This window comes from Scyliorhinus torazame, chromosome 3 (assembly GCF_047496885.1).
Source record: "Scyliorhinus torazame isolate Kashiwa2021f chromosome 3, sScyTor2.1, whole genome shotgun sequence".
NCBI classification, from domain to species: Eukaryota; Metazoa; Chordata; class Chondrichthyes; order Carcharhiniformes; family Scyliorhinidae; genus Scyliorhinus; species Scyliorhinus torazame.
In genome coordinates, this window is record NC_092709.1 from 198,393,889 (window position 1) to 198,411,950 (window position 18,062).

The 18,062-nt window shown below is 45.8% G+C and overlaps 1 protein-coding gene across 7 annotated transcripts in view; it reads right to left on the reverse strand.

Annotated features, from left to right (window-relative positions):
- Positions 1 to 18,062, reverse strand: part of corin (corin, serine peptidase) — a 420,139-nt gene that overhangs the window by 31,914 nt on the left and 370,163 nt on the right. For all 7 annotated transcript variants that reach the window (XM_072496714.1, XM_072496713.1, XM_072496715.1 and 4 more), the window contains exons 18-20: positions 16,797 to 16,846; positions 12,265 to 12,439; positions 2,781 to 3,052 (exon numbers count right to left, since the gene is read on the reverse strand). In XM_072496714.1, the coding sequence (XP_072352815.1) occupies positions 2,781 to 3,052; positions 12,265 to 12,439; positions 16,797 to 16,846 (497 nt within the window). The remainder of the gene's footprint in view (positions 1 to 2,780; positions 3,053 to 12,264; positions 12,440 to 16,796; positions 16,847 to 18,062) is intronic.

The window sequence follows — 18,062 nt, forward strand, 5'->3', positions numbered from 1 at the left end:
CTGTTGAAACCAAATTGCTCTCAGGGACCCTTGTGGAACTGGACATGGCTCATCGATAAGAGTTTTTGTGAGCGTGTATCCTCTGCCCCTGTGAAGTACGTTGTGTTCAACAGGAATGAGGCGGTCTCGCCTTCTACGCTCTGAGAGGCCCTGAAGGTGGTGGTTAGGGCGAGATAGACTCTTATAAGGTGCATACAGATAAATCTGGGAAGGAGGAGAGGCAGAGTCTAGTGGACTCTATTCTCGAAGTGGACCGCCATTACTCGATCTCCCCGATGCCGTAGTTATTGGCGGACAGAACAAAATTGCTATTGGATTTTAAGTTATCAAAGGGTAAGGTGGTAAGCCAGCTGAAATGCTTAAGGGAGACATTTTATGAGTATGGGGAGAAAGCTCCTCATCTGTTGGCTCACCAGCTGAGGCAGCAGGCAGCCCCCCAGGAGGTCAGGGACTCGGGAGGCCAGGGACTCAGGTGGCGGGGTAGTTCCTGCTCTAGAGAAGGTTGATAAGATGTTTGAGGCCTTCTATCGTGGGTTGTATGAGTCAGAGCCTCCAGAGAAGGGTGCATCAATGAGGCAATTTTTGACCTTCCCCGAGATGGAGCAGGAGAGAAGGCAGAAGTTGGAGACGCTAATATTGAGCTGTATTTGGTCAATGCAGACAGGCACAGCACCAGGTCCGGATAGGTTCCCCATTGAATTTTACATACAGTTTGCTGGTCATTTGGTCTCACTTCTGCTGGATATGTTTAATGATTCCATTTCTCAGGGGGTGTTGCTGGCCATGCTGCCACATGCATCGATTTCCTTGACCCTGAAGAAGGACAAGGATCCCCTGGAATGTGGGACGTATAGGTCTATTTCGTTGTTAAACGCTGACGTTAAGTTGTTGGCAAAGGTGTTAGAGTCATAGTCACAGAACATATAGTGCAGAAGTAGGCCATTCGGCCTATCGAGTCTGCACCGACCCACTCAAGCCCTCACTACCACCCTATCCCCGTAACCCAATAACCCCTCCTAACCTTTTTGGTCACTAAGGGCAATTTAACATGGCCAATCCACCTAACCTGCACGTCTTTGGACTGTGGGAGGAAACCGGAGGACCCGAAGGAAACCCACGCACACACGGGGAGAACGTGCAGACTCCGCACAGACAGTGACCCAGCGGGGAATCGAACCTCGGACCCTGGCGCAGTGAAGCCAAAGTGCTATCCACTTGTGCTACCGTGCCGCCCGTTGGCAATGCATTTGTAGCCCTGCCTCCTGGGTGTGATTTTGGAGGAGCAGACTGGATTTGTTTAGGGCTGGCAATTGTCAGGCAACATTAGGAGGTTGTTAGATGTTGTGTTGTCACCATCCTTCGAGGCCAAGCCAGAGGTGATTATTTTGGTGCACATTTGACAGGGTTGAGGGCGGGTACCTCTTTGAGATCCTGGGGCGATTTGGCTTCAGGCCAAAATTTGTTTCATGGATTAGAGTTTTGTACAGGACCCCCACCGCGAGTGTACAAACTAATCCATTGAACTCAGGTTATTTCCAACTGAACAGGGTACAAGGCAGGGGTATCCGTTGTCTCTGCTTTTGCTTGCCTTAGCAATTGAGTCACTGGCCATTGCATTAAGATCGCCTGCCACATGGGGAGCATTAGAGTGTGGGGGAGGGAGCATAGGGTGTCCTTGTATGCAGACGATCCGTTGCTAAATATTATGGACACTCTCTCCAATGTGGGGGAGATAATAGAGCTGCTCAGGGTGACTGGCTCCTTTTCGGGGTACAGGTTAAATCTGGGCAAGATGGAATTGTTTCTGGTGAACCTCCTCGGGAGGGGAGCTGATCTGGGGGGGAGGGGGGGGGGGCTGCCATTTTGTCCTGCCAAGACTAGCTTCTGGAATCTTGCAGAAGCCCCCCGGCCAGCAGCAAAGCTCCTGCCTGACTGTGGCGGCACTGGACACAGTCTGCATGGCTGGGACCACACGTCCCCCACGCCTTTGTGGACTCGGCCCTTCGGTGGCGGAGCATCTCAGGGCCTTCTGGTGAGGCGCTGTTTCGGAGGGGGCAGAGCATGCAAAAAGGGATTCTCCGCCGATTGATGATTACAAAATCAACGTTGGGAAACGGAGAATCTCGATCCATAGCCCCCCAAACGGAGGATCTCGCCCCAGGTATTTTAATAAAATTATACCTGGATACGACTCTTTAATTACATTTGTGAATATTTTTGAATGGAAAAATAAATGAACAATTACATCCATTTGCTGTCTGATTGCAGATGCTCATGGAAGATTTGATGTTTTTGATTATGCAAATTTGTTTCGGGAGCAACTTTAAGCTTAATTTCACTTTGGAAAAACAACACAAGTGCAGTTTGTGCCTAGTTTCTCAATGGCCACCAAAGTGAATATTCTACTTCAGTGTTTTCATATCTCTCCAAAACTCATCAAAGCATCTCACACCTACCATATTGGTTTGAAATGTAGACTTGGTTTTTTTTAGCAATTTTGTGTGCATCACGATTTCTCAAAATCAATGCTGAGTAAATCTGTTTTCAGTAGGGTTGGTTAATTGAGGGCCTAGAACACCTAAACCTCAACCGTTGGAATGATGAGAAAGAACATGCTCTGATCCTTTGAATGATTGCACCTCTAACAATGTAGCTTCTCAGTACTGCCGTGTTAGCGTGGAATATTAGGCTCAGTTATTTACTTCAGGAATGAGCTCAGCCAATTCCTGCTGAGTCATTAGCCAGAGGATCAAAGGTTTGTTTTAAATTGACTTTCTCACCTCTGTTGCCCATGTGGCCCCATCCTGTGATGAAGCAATAAGTATCTAGTTCTGCCACTTGCTCTTTTTTGGGAAGGCAGACAGGTCGGACATAGCTGGTCTCGTTTACTTCGTCACGCAGCTCCACCACACTAACGTCATAATCAACAAATGCTCTGTTATAACGTGGGTGTAAGATAATCCGTTTTACTGCCCGGGTCTGTGTAGATTCAGATGGATGATCCAGATTGTTGATGCCAAACACAACATTCCAGACAGCTGCATTTTCACGGCTGCAAGAAGAAAGAAGTCAAAAGAAAACTATTGTACAGTTAAACCATGCTGACTATCTCTCCTGGTAATTTGTTTTTTTGCTACAGCTGATTAATATCTATTCTGAGTGTAAAGACTTATTATTAAAGATTTTGTGTATAATATGTACATGGACTCACTGGCGAGGGGCACTCTGCCCCCCACGCTAGCGCAGGCCACAATTTCACTGATACCCAAAAAGATAAAGACCCGAAGGAATGTGGATCATGTAGACCCATTTCACTGCTGAATGTGGACACGAATGAACTCGCAAAGATCCTGGCCAAAAGGCTAGAAGGCTGTGTACCGGAGGTGATCGCAGAGGACTAAACGGGCTTTGTCAAGGGTAGGCAGCTCACAGCGAACATAAAAGATTTTGTATATTTGAATGCTTCTGACCAATTACCTGTTTTTTGTTAATACTTCTAAATATATATTGTAATTTTCAATGTAAACAGTTATCTGTCACAGTCCAGATTCAGGCCTTCAGCCATTAACTGGTGAGGTTCTGCCTCCTCACTACCATTTTTCCACTTAAGCTGCTATTTTTCCTATTTCAGCTATTCCTCATGTCCCCTTTCCTAATCCTCTGCTTTGTCCAATCTCTTGATGCCATGTCGTGAGATCAGTTGCTACTTTTGCACACTCCCTACCTTCCCTGTGACCTCCGCTATCTCCTAGCCCCGTACCTTGCTCTGCTTTTCTTCTGTGACATTAATACTGCTCTTCATTGGCGAGACAAAAATATTTCTCCCATTGGGTCCTATTCTCTCTATTGTTTTGTATAACACATCATATTCAGCTTGTCTCCGACTGTGATCCTTCAAATGTATTGTGGCACCTTTGACCCTCTCTCTAAATTTAGTTTTCTCTCTGACCTCAGATTGTTCCCCACTGGGCTTTCCCTTGCTCAGTTAGCTTGAAAGTTTACCACACAGACAAGAAAACAGAAAGGCACGCATAGCTGAGGACAGAAAAAACAACCACAAGTAAAAATAAAACAACACTATAATCGCCAAGATCTGCTTACAATCCTTTGCTTTCTCAAACAAAACCTTATGCATTTTGCAAAGAGAGCGAGACAGAAGAAACACAGGCTAGGCACAGAAACAGTTGAGTGCAGATGGAATTAACACATCATTAGAAACATGTATGAGCCAAAGACACAACTATGAGAAGGAAAAAAATGGGCTCTGAAAATCCATGGGACTGCGATCCTGGAGATTACTCTGGAGCTTCTCTCACATGTGCCCTAATGCGCTGGCCCCAGAAGAGTATGTAGGATCACTGGATACATGGGCCATTTTGGCGCTCTTATGACTTATCAAGCTAATAAATCCAGTGTTGGGCTTCTTTTAATGGGGCTAATTGCCCAAGCATTCACATGATGGCAGTGTGGTCAGCACTGCTGTCTCACAGCGCAGGGACCAATTTCGACCTTGGGTGAATGTCTGCGTGGAATTTGCACATTCTTCCTGTGTCTGTGTGGGTTTCCTCCGGGTGTTCCGATTTCCTCCCACAGTCCAAAGATGTGCAGGTTAGTTGGATTGTTTGACAAGGAGAGTCCACACCAAATAAAAATAAGAAAGTTTTATTTACAAACGATAAATATACAGTTCCGGTAGACCCATACTGGGTTCTTGCTTGGTCGGTGCCTTACTGGCCGACCTTATATACACTGGTTAATTGAGACACCCCACCCCTAGTGGGCACGCTTGTACTCCGCAAGGAGCACAGGGAAGGCAAGCATTCCCACCCCATAGGTCCCATGCAGGATATTACATTCCTCCCCCCAAAAGTCTAAACACCCCCTCAACGGGCAATGAGCCAGAGAAGGGTTAGCTGGCGGAAGATGTTGGATTCTCGTGGCACCAATAAGTCCTCATGGAGCTGATGCAGCAGATCAGTCAGTGTATCCGCATCAGTAAATGCTGTCGGCAGCAGGAACGATGAGGTGGATAAGGTCTGCGACTCCATCTCAGAGTCAGATAAAACACCGTCGGGCACTTTAGCATTGAGAGAGACTGGAGGTACCACAGCAGGCTGGATGTCAATGGAGACGGAGGATCCAGGGCAGACTTCTTTTGAGGCATGTCCTGAGGGAACAACCTCCGTGAGCGAATGTGATCCAGGTGTCGTTTCATTAGCTACCCCCGGACTGGAACTTGGGAAGAGATTGGTCCCATTTGACGGACAACAATCCCAGAGGGCCATCGAGCACCGTCGTTGAAGTTGCAAAGAGTTCTGATATGTTGGGTATGCCGGGTCTGCGAGGACTGCGTTTGCTGCAGCAGTGAGAGAGACAGGCTTCCAACACTTGAAGGCAACTTGATTTTATTGAACTCTTAACTATCATACATACTTTAACTGTGGGTTGACACTATGCTGACTTAACTGGAGACCTGAGGCTAACCTGACCAGACTATCTTACTACCACATGGTGTGTGTTCTAGTTGCTGCTCATGGGCTCTGACTGTCTCAGAGGCTGCATCCCAAGAGAGCGGGAAAACTAGTGCCCTCTGGCTTTATAGTGATCGTGTCCTGTCTGGTGATTGGCTGCTATGTTTTGTGTGTTCCCTGGTCATCCTGTGTGTCAATCACTGCCTGTCCGTGCACCATCATATACCTGTGTGTATATTATGATACCTCCCCCCTTTTTTTTTCTTAATAAAAATGTTTGTTGGTCAATAAATAGTGAGTGTGTGCGTGTACAGGAGCCTGACTACATACAAAGTATGTTAACATATTCATATGGGAAGGTGTCTTGTGCAGATAGAGGGCAGATAACAAATTAGAACGAAACAATATGGACAGATGTGTAAACGGGTCACAAGGTAATGCAACATTCAGTCTATAAATTCAGTCTCTGTGGCGGGAGACGAGTTCTGGTTGACCGTGAGGGTGGCACACCACTCATCGTCCGGATCAATGCTCAGTACTGGGAGTTGTTTCGCCTTCTTCGCTGAAGGCATCGTATGCTTGGTGATGATGCCCACCCGGAATGGGGATGTGAGGTCCTCGGTGTCGGAATCTGGAAGCATGTCGGAGTCGGAGTCTGCAACGGATTGCTGTACTGACCGGGCGTTCCTGCACTGCGACTGGGATCGCTGTGTATTGGGCAGTTGAGCAGATCTGCACAGGGCTGCGTAGTGGCCAAGCTTGCCACACTGGAGACAGTGTCGAGACTTCGCGGGACATTGCCGCTTTAAGTGGGCGGAGCCACAGTTGATGCACGTCATGGCGCCGACGTCAGGATGCTCCGTGCGCCACCGCGCATGGGCGGTGCGGTCGCACGATGTGCGCACCTGCGCAGTTCGGTTGTCGGCCTCACCGTCCCCTTGGTCGTGGCGCGCATGCGCAGGAGCCTGGGAAAAGCATGCAAAATGGCCGCCCTCATCCCGACTCAGGCCCTGGAGCTGTTTTACGGCCTGAACCTGCTCCGCATCGTGGTGGCCTTGCCGCGCCATCTCTGCCACCTTAATATGGGAGTACCGGTTGTTGGCGTGCTGGTGGAGGACGCAGGTTTCGATAACGATGGTAAGGGTGAGCTGCTTAACTTTAAGGAGCTGCTGGTGAAGGGGATCAGAGTGGACCCCAAAAACGATCTGGTCGCGGACCATGGAGTCGGAGGTGGAGCTGTAGTTGCAGGACTGCGCGAGGATACGGAGGTGGGTTAAAAAGGACTGGAAAGGTTCATCCTTACCCCGCAGCCTCTGCTGGAACACATAGCGTTCAAAGCTCTCGTTGACTTTGATGTCACAGTGGCTGTCGAACTTCAACAGGCCTGTTTTAAACTATGTCTTGTTCTCGCCTTCAGCAAAGGTGAGGGAGTTGAAGATGTGGATAGCGTGGTCCCCAGCTGTAGAGAGGAAGAGAGCGATCTTCCTGGCATTCGATGCGGTTTCCAGGTCGGTGGCATCAAGATACAGCTGGAACTTCTGCTTGAAAGTCTTCCAGTTCGCACCGAGGTTGCCGGCGATGCGGAGCTGTGGGGGAGGGGCGGACATTGTCCATGTTACCGGATGGCTGATCACTGGTCAAAGGCAGACTATCTCAAGGTAGGTCCGTCAAACTCGTGCATGACTCACTGGTACCATGATGTGTTGGGTTGACACTATGCCGACTTGACTGGAGACCTGAGGCTAACCTGACCAGACTATCTTACTACCACATGGTGTATGTTCTAGTTGCTGCTCACGGGCGGAGCCACAGGCGGAGCCCACAAGGGCATCAACATAATACAATACAATACAGTGGTGAATTGTAGTAGCAATACGTTCACCACAAACGGCAAACTCTTCACCCGTGAAGGAGGCCCTGTTATCATTCACGAGTGATTCCGGGATTCCGTGGGTAGAAAAGGAACTGTGTAATCCCTCTAAGGTCGCCCAGGAGGTGAACGTCGCCATCTTGTGAACATCCAGCTACTTTGAGTGGGCGTCCACCAGGACGAGAAACATCGAATCCAAGAAGGCACCGGCGCAATCGCCATGCATGTGGGCCAAAGGTTCCCTGGCCACTCCCAAGGCTTCAGGGGTGCCGCTGTGGGGACCTTCTGACAGATGAAGCACTGCTGTACCGACGGCTCGATGTCCATGTCTAATCCCGGCCACCAGACATACGTCTTGCCAGCATCTTCATTTTGGATACTCCAGGATATCTGTTTTTAAGGTCGTTCAATACAGCAGCCTGTCTTTTCGCCCGGACAACAACCCTGGTGCCCCAGAAAAGGATGCTGTCCTCCACGGTCAACTCAGACAATCTTGAGGGGAATGCTTTCACTGTCCTGTTAGACGCCAATGCTGCCCGCCGTATAGCACAGATGATGCATGTTGGCAAGGTACAGGGTCAGGTTGCATCCAGTTACGAACTCATGAGGCAAGGAGTCATAGGAGGGTTGGCAGATTCGACCTGTAGGGGAAGATGGTTCAACGCATCCGCATGCGCCATCTCGGCAGAGCTCAAAGAGAATTCGTAAGCAGCCAACAGCAGAACCCAGAGCTGAATCTTTGCAGATGCTATTGGCGGGATCACCTTGTCTTCACAAAAGAGGCCCAGCAATGGCTTGTGATTGGCGATGATATAAAAGTGGCAGCCAAAGACGCATTAATGAAATCACTTTACACCGAACACAACCGCAGATCTTTTTCGATCTGGGAATATTTTCTTTCAGCTGCAGCCAGCGTCCGGGTGGCAAAACCAATTGGTCGGTCAGAGTTGTCATTCATTCGATGGGACATCCCTGCCCCAATGCCATAAGGTGAAGCATCGCACGTGACTTACAACGGCTTTGAGGAATCAAAGTGTGCCAACACCCCTGAAGAAGACAACTGCTGCTTCACCTTGCCCCAAGGCTGGCGCTTTTTCAAAAGCAAGTGGAGGGGGGCGAGGATGGTAGCCAAATTCAGAATAAAGCACCCATAATAGTTCACTAATCCAAGAAAAGAGCAAAGTTCTGTGGTATCTCGCAAATGGGGGCCATTTTTATTACTCGTATCTTCTCGGCAACCGGGTGCAGGCCATCTCAGTCCACTGAATATCCCAAATATTCAATTTCTTTCATGTGAAACATATACTTCACATGGCACAGGTGAACTCCGGATTCGGAAAACCATTTCAGCACCTCCCCAAGGTGCTGAAAATGTTCTTGTTCTGTGGCCCCTCTGACTAACACATCATCGAAGTAAACCCCAACGTGTGGCAATCCACGCAGGATGTTCTCCATGACGCACTGGAAGACTGTGCACGCCGAGGACTCCAAACGAAAGCCGGGTATACTCATAGAGTCCCTTGTGTCTATTAATTGTGACGTACTTCTGTGAGGGTGGCATGGTGGCACAGTGGTTAGCACTGTTGCTTCACAGCGCCAGGGTCCCAGGTTTGATTCCCGGTTTGGGTTACTGTCTGTGTGGAGTCTGCACGTTCTCCCCGTTGTCATAATATACAGCAGTATATCATAGTGCAGACACACACTGATGGACACACAGTGGGACCAATCAACACACACAACACCGCAGCCAATCACCAGTGAGAGCACACGCACTATAAAAACAGGGGGCATCAGAGTTCCCGCTCATTCGAGTAGCAGCTAGCTAGGAGGACAGAGCTCACAGCCTGCAACACAGACATTCACCATGTGCTGAGTACATCGAGTGTTAAGGACAAGGCAAAGGTCTTTAGTTAAAGCTAGTATCGTATTAACCCACAGTCTGAGTATGTTTAAACAGTTAATGATTCAATAAAATTGTGTTGCACTATTTCAAGTCTTGGTGACCTGTATGTGATCCAGAACACCCAACACATCACCCGTGTCTGCATGGGTTTCCACCGGGTACTCTGGTTTCCTCCCACAAGTCCTGAAAGACATGCTTGTAGGTGAATAGGACATTCTGAATTCTCCCTCTGTGTACCCGAACGGGCGCCGGAGTGTGGCGACTAGGGGATTTTCACGGTAACTTCATTGCAGTGTAAACCTACTTATGACACTAATAAATATCATTATTATCGAGCTCCAGCTGCAGATAAGCGTTGCTCATGTCCAATTTTGTGAATGTACGGCCACCGGCCAATGTTGCATATATATCTTCGATGAGAGGTAAAGGATAACGATCTAACCTCGAAGCCATGTTGAGTGTCAATTTATAGTCCCCACTTTCAGCTTCATTTCGGGGACCACTGGTGTCGACCATTCAGCAAAGCACGCAGGTCGCATAATGCCCAAACATTCCAAACGCCGATGTTCGGTCTCAACCTTCTCCACTATAGCGTGGGGAACCAGACGGCACAAAAATACCAGGGCTGGTCTTTCGAGTCCACCTGGATTTTGGCCACAGCCCCTTTAATGGTACCTAAATCTGGCTGGAAAACCTGCGGGAATTTGCTCAGTACCATACACAAACCGCCAGACCCCACTTGGAGGATATGCTGCCAATCCAACTACAACTGGTGCAGCCAATCACGGCCCAAGAGGCTGACTTCCTTGCACAAGAATGAGGGGAAGGCACACCGACTGGTGCCCTTAACACATGGAGTGTGAACCCCATGATATTCAATCGTTCCCCTGGGGAAGTGGCCAAACGACTCCGTTTCGGCCAAAGACAAAGTATGCACTCCTTGCTTGATAAGATCAAAAGAGCTCTGCGCATCCACAGAAATGGCCGCTCCTGTGTGCAGCTCCATTTGACCATTCACCTGCATCGGAACGCGAATAGAGGCCTCACAGGGTGCTGCCAAACAGTACAGCTGCATCTCAGCCTCATCCTCGGCCTCTTCTGGGTCATCCAGATGCAAGGCCCAGTCCCGGGGCTATCACCTACTTGACCGGGGCACCTGTAGCGCTGGCCTTCCTGCTGCCAACGGGTATGCCTAGACCGGCGTCCACCTGTAGCACACAGGCCAGAATCGCCTTCAGCCGAGTCCGTGGATGTCACATGTCCCAGTGGCCGGCTCTTCGCCCAGATGCCAGAAGGCCCCGGGTTACCACATAAGAGGAGATGCCCCCAAAACGTTGAACTGCATCCCTTGTACCTCTTGGGCGCACGTGCTTTCTTAGTTTTGGAGAGATCTGCACAGCCTGCTGAAAGGTTAGGGAGACTTCACCCAAAAGCTTCTTCTGAGTTTCCATATTACTGACTCTGCAGACCAAGTGATCATGGAACATATTGGACAAAATAGTTTCATATTCACAAAACACGTCTATCTTTTGAAGCCGGGGCACAAACTCAGTGGCGAACTCACCGGTGGACCTCTCTGCCATAGTAAACCAATATCTTTGAACGATTATTGATGGGGTTGGGTTAAGGTGTTGTGCCACAAGTGTCAAGGGGTGGTCGAATATTCATGCATTCGGCCTTGTTGGGTACATGAGGCCACCCTGAACGTTTTCCAGTCCACAGACCATCTTTACTATGACCCTCTGGCACTCCATCTCCGAGATATTGTTGGCCCAGAAGAAATAACGCATTTGTTCAGCATATGGATTCCAGTCTTCATCACTGGCATCAAATGTGTCTGACTGCCTAAACAGAGGCATGGCGAATCAAGGTAATCCAAACGCAGGCCAGAAAATCAGGGAGGTTGCTCAGCTGAGTATGTTGCAGCGTCGACAGCAAACCAGTTTATTCCTTGTCGCCAGTTTAATAAGGAAACGGGGTGTCCACACAGAGTAAATGTAAGAACAAAGATTTATTTACAAACAATGTATATACAGTTCCCATAGACGATTAGCGGGTTCCTGATTGGGCGGTGCCTTACTGGCTGACCTTAAATACTAGGTAATTAAGATACCCCATCCCTAACGGGGGAGCTCATACTCCGCAAGGAACATGGGGAAGACAAGCGTTCCCACTCCGTATGTCGTATGCAGGATATTAAAGATTGGCTCTGCTAAATTGCCACTAGTTGGGGTTACGGGGATAGGGCCTAGGTATGGTGCTCTTTCAGAGGGTTGGTGCCAACTTGATGGGACAGCAGAAGTATAATTTCAGTAACAAGGCTAATAAAAATGAATTGGGACCAAATTTCAGTATACCACAGAATGACAGAAGTTTTACAGTGCCGAAGGCCATTCAGCCCATCATAATTTCACCGGTTCTCCGAATGAGCATTATGACTTAGTGCCATTCTCCTGCCTTTTCCTTGTAACCATTGTTTCTATACAAATAATCATCTAAATGCCCTCTTGAATGCCTCGATTGAAACTACCTCTATCACACTTCCAGGCAGTGCATTCCAGACCAAAATCACGTGCTGTGTAAAAATGTTTTTCTCACATCTCATTAGCTTCTTTTGCAAATCACTTTAATTCTGTCCTCTCTCGTTCTCGATCCTTTTACAATCAAAGATAGTTTCTTCCTATCTACGCTGTCCAGCCCCCTCATGACTTGGAGCACCTCTATCAAATTTCCACTAGCCTCCTCCTCTCCAAGGAGAACAGTCCCAACTTCTCGCATCTATCTTCATAACTGAAGTTTCTCATCCCTGATCATTCTTGTAGACCTCTTCTGCACTTTCCCCAATGCGTTTACATCCTTCTTACAGTGCGGCATCGAGAACTACACACAATACTCCAGTTTAACTAATGTCCCAAATATATATGTGTCAAGTACCTACATCTTGCATAGGATTTCACATTTTAATGCTTAGTTCATTAATTGTCTGTATTTCAGTTTTCAACCTCAATATCGGGACTTACCCTTCAAAGCAATGTGCCACTGTCAAAACCCATTTTCGGCCAATCAGTACACAGCCACAAATATGCCCACTTGGTTCACTCTGCAGTGAACACTGCCAGGGCCAACGACCCAGACGACTAGTTCTGCCTCCAAGAATTCTTTTATTCAATCGAATTGCTGGCCGCTGACCACAACCTAGAAAATACAGATTTAATTTAAAGGTAGATTAATTTTTCATAACCTACAACTCACCTTGCGACAGGATGTTTACTTGTTTTGTATTTTTTGAATATTTCAGCTCAGTCATTTTCTTTCTATTTCACTCTATCCTGCTCCAACCTCCCCCAAAGTATGAGCAGTCACCAGCCCCCTGGCCATGTGCTAAAATAGTTTAGTCCTTCATACTATTCCTTTCATCTCTGTTATCAGGTCTAAATGTTTTATCTGTTTAAGAAGTATTAAAGGAGTAGGATCAGGGTGAGTATGTTCAGTACAAACCATTCCCTTTCCTACTGTACAATTTTAAGAAATGGGAAAGCATCCTTTAGTGGTGGGAAACATGGCAGCTGGGTCCACTTAATCATGGGAGAAGCTTTACTCTCCCAGCCACTGGAAAACCTCCTGTGATTAAGTTGGAGACAGGAGCAAGTCTGTAAGAAAAGCTCGCCCAATCACGGTGGGCTCTCAGTTAGGCTCAAAATTGAGCCCATTGACACCAATTATCTCTGAGCCAACTGGAATGTAGTCTCTCAGGGATTACATGTGGGTGAGATGCATTCCCGAGCCTCCAGGACACCAAGCATACTCTATTGGATATGCCTTAGCCCTCTTGAGGAGTCCCTCTGTCAAATGCACGGTGCACGATTCACAGATAGGGCATTGAGCAGTGGGGTAGCCATTGAAAACCACCCTCTGCCCTTGCCTCTGAATCCCCCCCTCTCCATTTGTGGCCCCCATCGCACCTTCACAGACGTGTGCCCTTGGTCTGTCAGTGATTTAGGACTGCTCCTGGGTCCATTACTGACAGCAACAACTTCTCTTGGAGTGCTCCTGGGCTCCTCTGAGTGGCTGGCAGCTATGGACAGGCTGAATTTTCAACCTAGGCTCCTGAATCCTGGGGAAGGTCCAATGCTGTCTAGTTGTGTGCCTAACACTCATTCAATCTCCTCTACAGAATCAACATGGTTTCAATGACATTGAATTCTGACCATAACATTTTTTTCTGGCATAAACCATTCAAATCACTCTTGCATTAGCAATAGTTTAAATAATATTGATTGATATTCTGGCTACACTCAAACGCATCTACATAGAGATCAGTAAGGAGGATCAATAATACTGCAGCTGGAAAAGTCAACATCAATTGAGCACACGACAGAATCAAAACAAGACTAGCTGTCCGCAGCCTGGGAATCTTTTCACCCCACATCCAGGTCAGTCTGACATTTTCCAGGTCCCTTAGCATTCATCTCTTTATTCAGAATTAAGCAGCAGAGTTTCATCCTCATCACCGTGGCAGTACTCTGATGCAGTGAATCACCCACCTTTTATAGAATTCTCCTGATTTCAATGGATTGAAAATTGGACAAGTTTTATTTCAAAATTATATCTCTTTGTACTTGTCCTTCTGCAAAAATGAAAATCCGCCCCATTTTCTTTTATAGCTAGCACATGTGTTTTCAAATCGCAGCGTTTTTATATTATTTATTTACACTATTTTGACTTTTTTTAAAAAATCTAAAAATCTTATATCCCAAGCTTGGATTAAACCCTTCAAAGCCATTTGCCTTCAAGGAGTTTCTCAATCTAGTAGATGATTTAAAAATAGATGAGTATATCAGGGGTAGTAATGGAAGACTCAAATAAATAAGGTAAAACATTTGTGCAAGAGCATCCTGAAATTGGAATAAAGAATAATTTAGAAAAACGACAAGTAGGCCCATGGAGGCGAGTTGAGGAAACAAATGGTGCACAAGACTTTGGATTGATAATGTGCTATGATAAATGAAATTGAGGGGGTGCAAAATAACTATAAACAATTATAAAAGGAGTCTACTTCAAATTTCAGAAATTAAAATTGATGGGGAAGCATCACAAGATGCCGATAATAATAAAAATAAGGAAGAATATGAGAAAATAAGTGAAGAAAGTGGTAAAGAAAGCAAGGAGTGAATATGAAGAGAGAATATCAAAAAGAATCAAGTACTTTACTAATATAATCAGTCAAAATAAAATTACCAAATGTGAGATGCAGCCTGAGAGTATGGTGAGTTATCAGAAGGTAAAAAAACTTTTGAGATTCTTAACAAGTAGTTCATTTCAGTGTTTACAGAAGAGAAGACCAGGGTGGGAAGGGGAAGGTAAATCCTGAATTGGTCCTATAACCAGCGGGGAGCCCAAATTTGCATATTTAAACATCCTTCCATATGCTATAGCTGCAAGAGCTGGGCACCCATGTAATGGTCTTCCTAAAAATTGAATCAAATGCAAAAAGGTGCACAAAGTGCAGAGCAGATTTTTCTCTGCCGGTCATTCTTTTTCAGCAATTTCAACATTTCAGAATAGGTTAGATGAAGGGTTGAAGGAAAAAAATACGAGAACAAGGGCCAGTGGATGGGATTAGGATTACTCCTCATAGGAGAACTGGGGTGACAGTGGCCAAAGACAAAAAGGTCTGAATATATCTTTGGGACAAGGAATCATGTAATTATAGCACCTTTTGGATCTGTAATAAAGGCAATCTGAGCCACTTCAAACAGGTGGAAATAGTAGACTTCAAATGGGTAGAACATTTAGATTCCCCTTTGTTCACCTTCCTTAACTGTCAAGATTGTGGACCGACACATTTGTCTAAAATCATTAAAGAATCCCCAACATTTCAACATCCAATGCAGTTAGTGCATGTAATGCAGGATGAAGACCATACTAACAGCAGAACATGGATTATATACAAGTGAAGAGAAGCAAAGGACTATGGGCAGTGCTTCGTAAACTATCTTCCAATGTGACCCCAATAGGGATGGGTAACAAAGACTGGCCTTGCCAGCAATACCCACGTCCCGTAAACAAATTTATATAAAAAACAGAACTTTTGAAAATTAACATGACCCCAGATGCTGACAAAATCATACAACAAGAAATAAGTATAGTAATATTTGGTTGGTTATTATTAAAGTTCACATAAAGTTGTCATAAATTCAGATCTTTCAGTCATTGTTGGAGAGGGAGCATCCAACGCTGACTCCCATTTAACTGCCCATTTGCCATTTGATGCTGGGGGCATTGTATTTCCTGATGCCAACTCCAGCAGGAAGGCAGGGACGAATACAGTCGGAAAGCAAATCGTCAGATGTAACTCCAGCTCAGTCAAGTCCCCTTTTCTTGTCATGAACTGAAGGCACAGTTAAGGTGTGTTGTCAGTTCTTGACTTGCATTGTTTCAAATGGAGCTGTCAACCTCAACAGTCCCCCCCTCACTGGCAGTGCTAATCTCCCGATAATGTTCATGACCCCTTCTTCATCCCTGACAATGTTCCCCCTTTTATCTCCCACAATGTTCACCCACAAAATTGTTCACCCTTTTCTCTTGTGCCAATGTTCACCACCCTCCCTCACCCCCAACAATGTTCACCCCTCTTCCTCACCCCTTGACAATGTTTGTCCCCTCTCTTGCCTCAAATTGTTCACCCCCCCTCTCTCACCTCCATTAGTGTTCACCCCCTCAACCCACAAAAACAAAAAACTACTCAATGCAGTGCTCACCATCCACCCCACACTCGCTGTCAATGCTGACTCTTCTGACATCAGGGATTTTAGAAGGTGAGCTGGGAGGAGGTCAGCATCCAAAGGATACCTTTACTCTATTGAAGGTAGAATGAAACAGAATCGGCATTTTGGACAAACTTTGCTTTGATTTACTCTGTGATGCCTCTTAGTTACATATTCAGGTCAGATTTTCCAATTATTTCCCTTTATAATCTATTTCTGAACACAATAACAATACTTATCACCAAGCTTGCACCTATAGGGGCTGGTTTAGCACAGGGCTAAATCGCTGGCTTTTAAAGCAGACCAAGGCAGGCCAGCAGCATGGTTCAATTCCCGTACCAGCCTCCCCGAACAGGCGCCGGAATGTGGTGACTAGGGGCTTTTCACAGTAAGTTCACTGAAGACTACTTGTGACAATAAGCGATTTTCATTTTCATTTCTATAGACGGGTTCCTTGTAAAATCCCAAGAGCAAAAGCAATTTGTGCCCAGCTTCTATTAAGACTTGTGCCTACACATTATTTTTAGAAGTAGGCATGTTCAAATATAACACTGGATAAAAGCAAATTACAGCAGATGCTGGAATCTGAAATCAGAACGTAAATGCTGGAAAATCTCAGCAGGTCTGGCAGCATCTGTAGGGAGAGAAAAGAGCTAACGTTTCGAGTCCAGGTGACCCTTTGTTCAAATATACTTTGTTTCATAATATACTGATCCCAGTTTCTTACACACAATATTTATACAAAGGTTGGACAACCAGTATGAAACAAAGACCCTGTCACTTACTTTGTTTGGTGCATTGGAGTGATACCCGGCTTTTACTTCGACACACCTGCCTAGAAATAAATAGAGAATGAGTCAACATATATTGGTATAATTTGTAACTCAGCAGCTCATTACATTCTTCTCCATTAGTAAATGCTCTCTCTCATTACAATATTACTCTTCAAATGTACTTCATTGGCGGTAATGCACTTTAGGATGTGATAAGGTAATAAAAGATGCTTTAGAAATGCAAGTTTTTGGAATAAATGCTAGTGCTGCAACAGCAGCTATGGTGTCTACTCTGGTGAATATCAAACAGATACTGGACAAAAAAAATCACAGAACTGAGGTCAAATTATTGTTCCATCTGAACTGTATTGACCCTTTAGACAATAAAGGACGTCCTTTCCATTGTCAGTGATCTGACTTGATCAATAGGTGGCACCATAGCATCCAAAAAGAACCCTGATGAGCTGATTGTGCTATTTAAAAATATTTGAATACATCACATGTTGAACATAAAAGCACAGTTGACAATGTTAGTTGACAGGAGCTTAATACTGAACTGATATCTCTCTGTCGTTTAGTTTAATGCCAGTGTAACCTGCTGAGTTTAAATGGGTTAGCAGCTTTGCTAAAATTGCAGATAAAGGAAAGCTAGACAATAATGTTGAGCATTTCTCTGCTGTTATCACCAAGAGGGATTAGCATTCCCTACTCTAATGTCAGAAGGTCCAATCTGTGTTCTACATTGTAATGATGGTGTAATTATGATATTACAGAGTTTAAGGACAAGTGTTGAAAAGATAAGTTTCTCTCTCCAAACCTTTAAATTGGGTCTAAAAGCCCTTTCCAAAATGGACACATGGACAGATACCGCTTGTTCTGTGTTCAAATTTTGTCAGACACATCTTTCTAGAACTGGCTTCAAAGTCATTAAAATGTAAAAGGTTCCTCCAGGGATGTCCATTGTACCTCTAAGAAGTGTGAAACCCCTTGATCTCTGAGAAGTGGAGACAGAAAAGGGACTTAAATTGACCTCAATGTAATTAACCTCTTTGCCTGGTGGAATGATGATTCATCGGAATTACAATGGCACTCATTATGTTCTTGGTCGTGATAAAGACAGGCTGAACCCCCGGAAAGAGCACCAAGAGGCATCATCAGAGAGGTTTTCTACTATAAGATCCAGAAAGGAATCCACATGGAGTCGAACAGGTTGAATCAAAAGGAAATCAGGTTTAATGCACATAGAAAGAGTACAGAGCAATTACTCTACGACTGAAG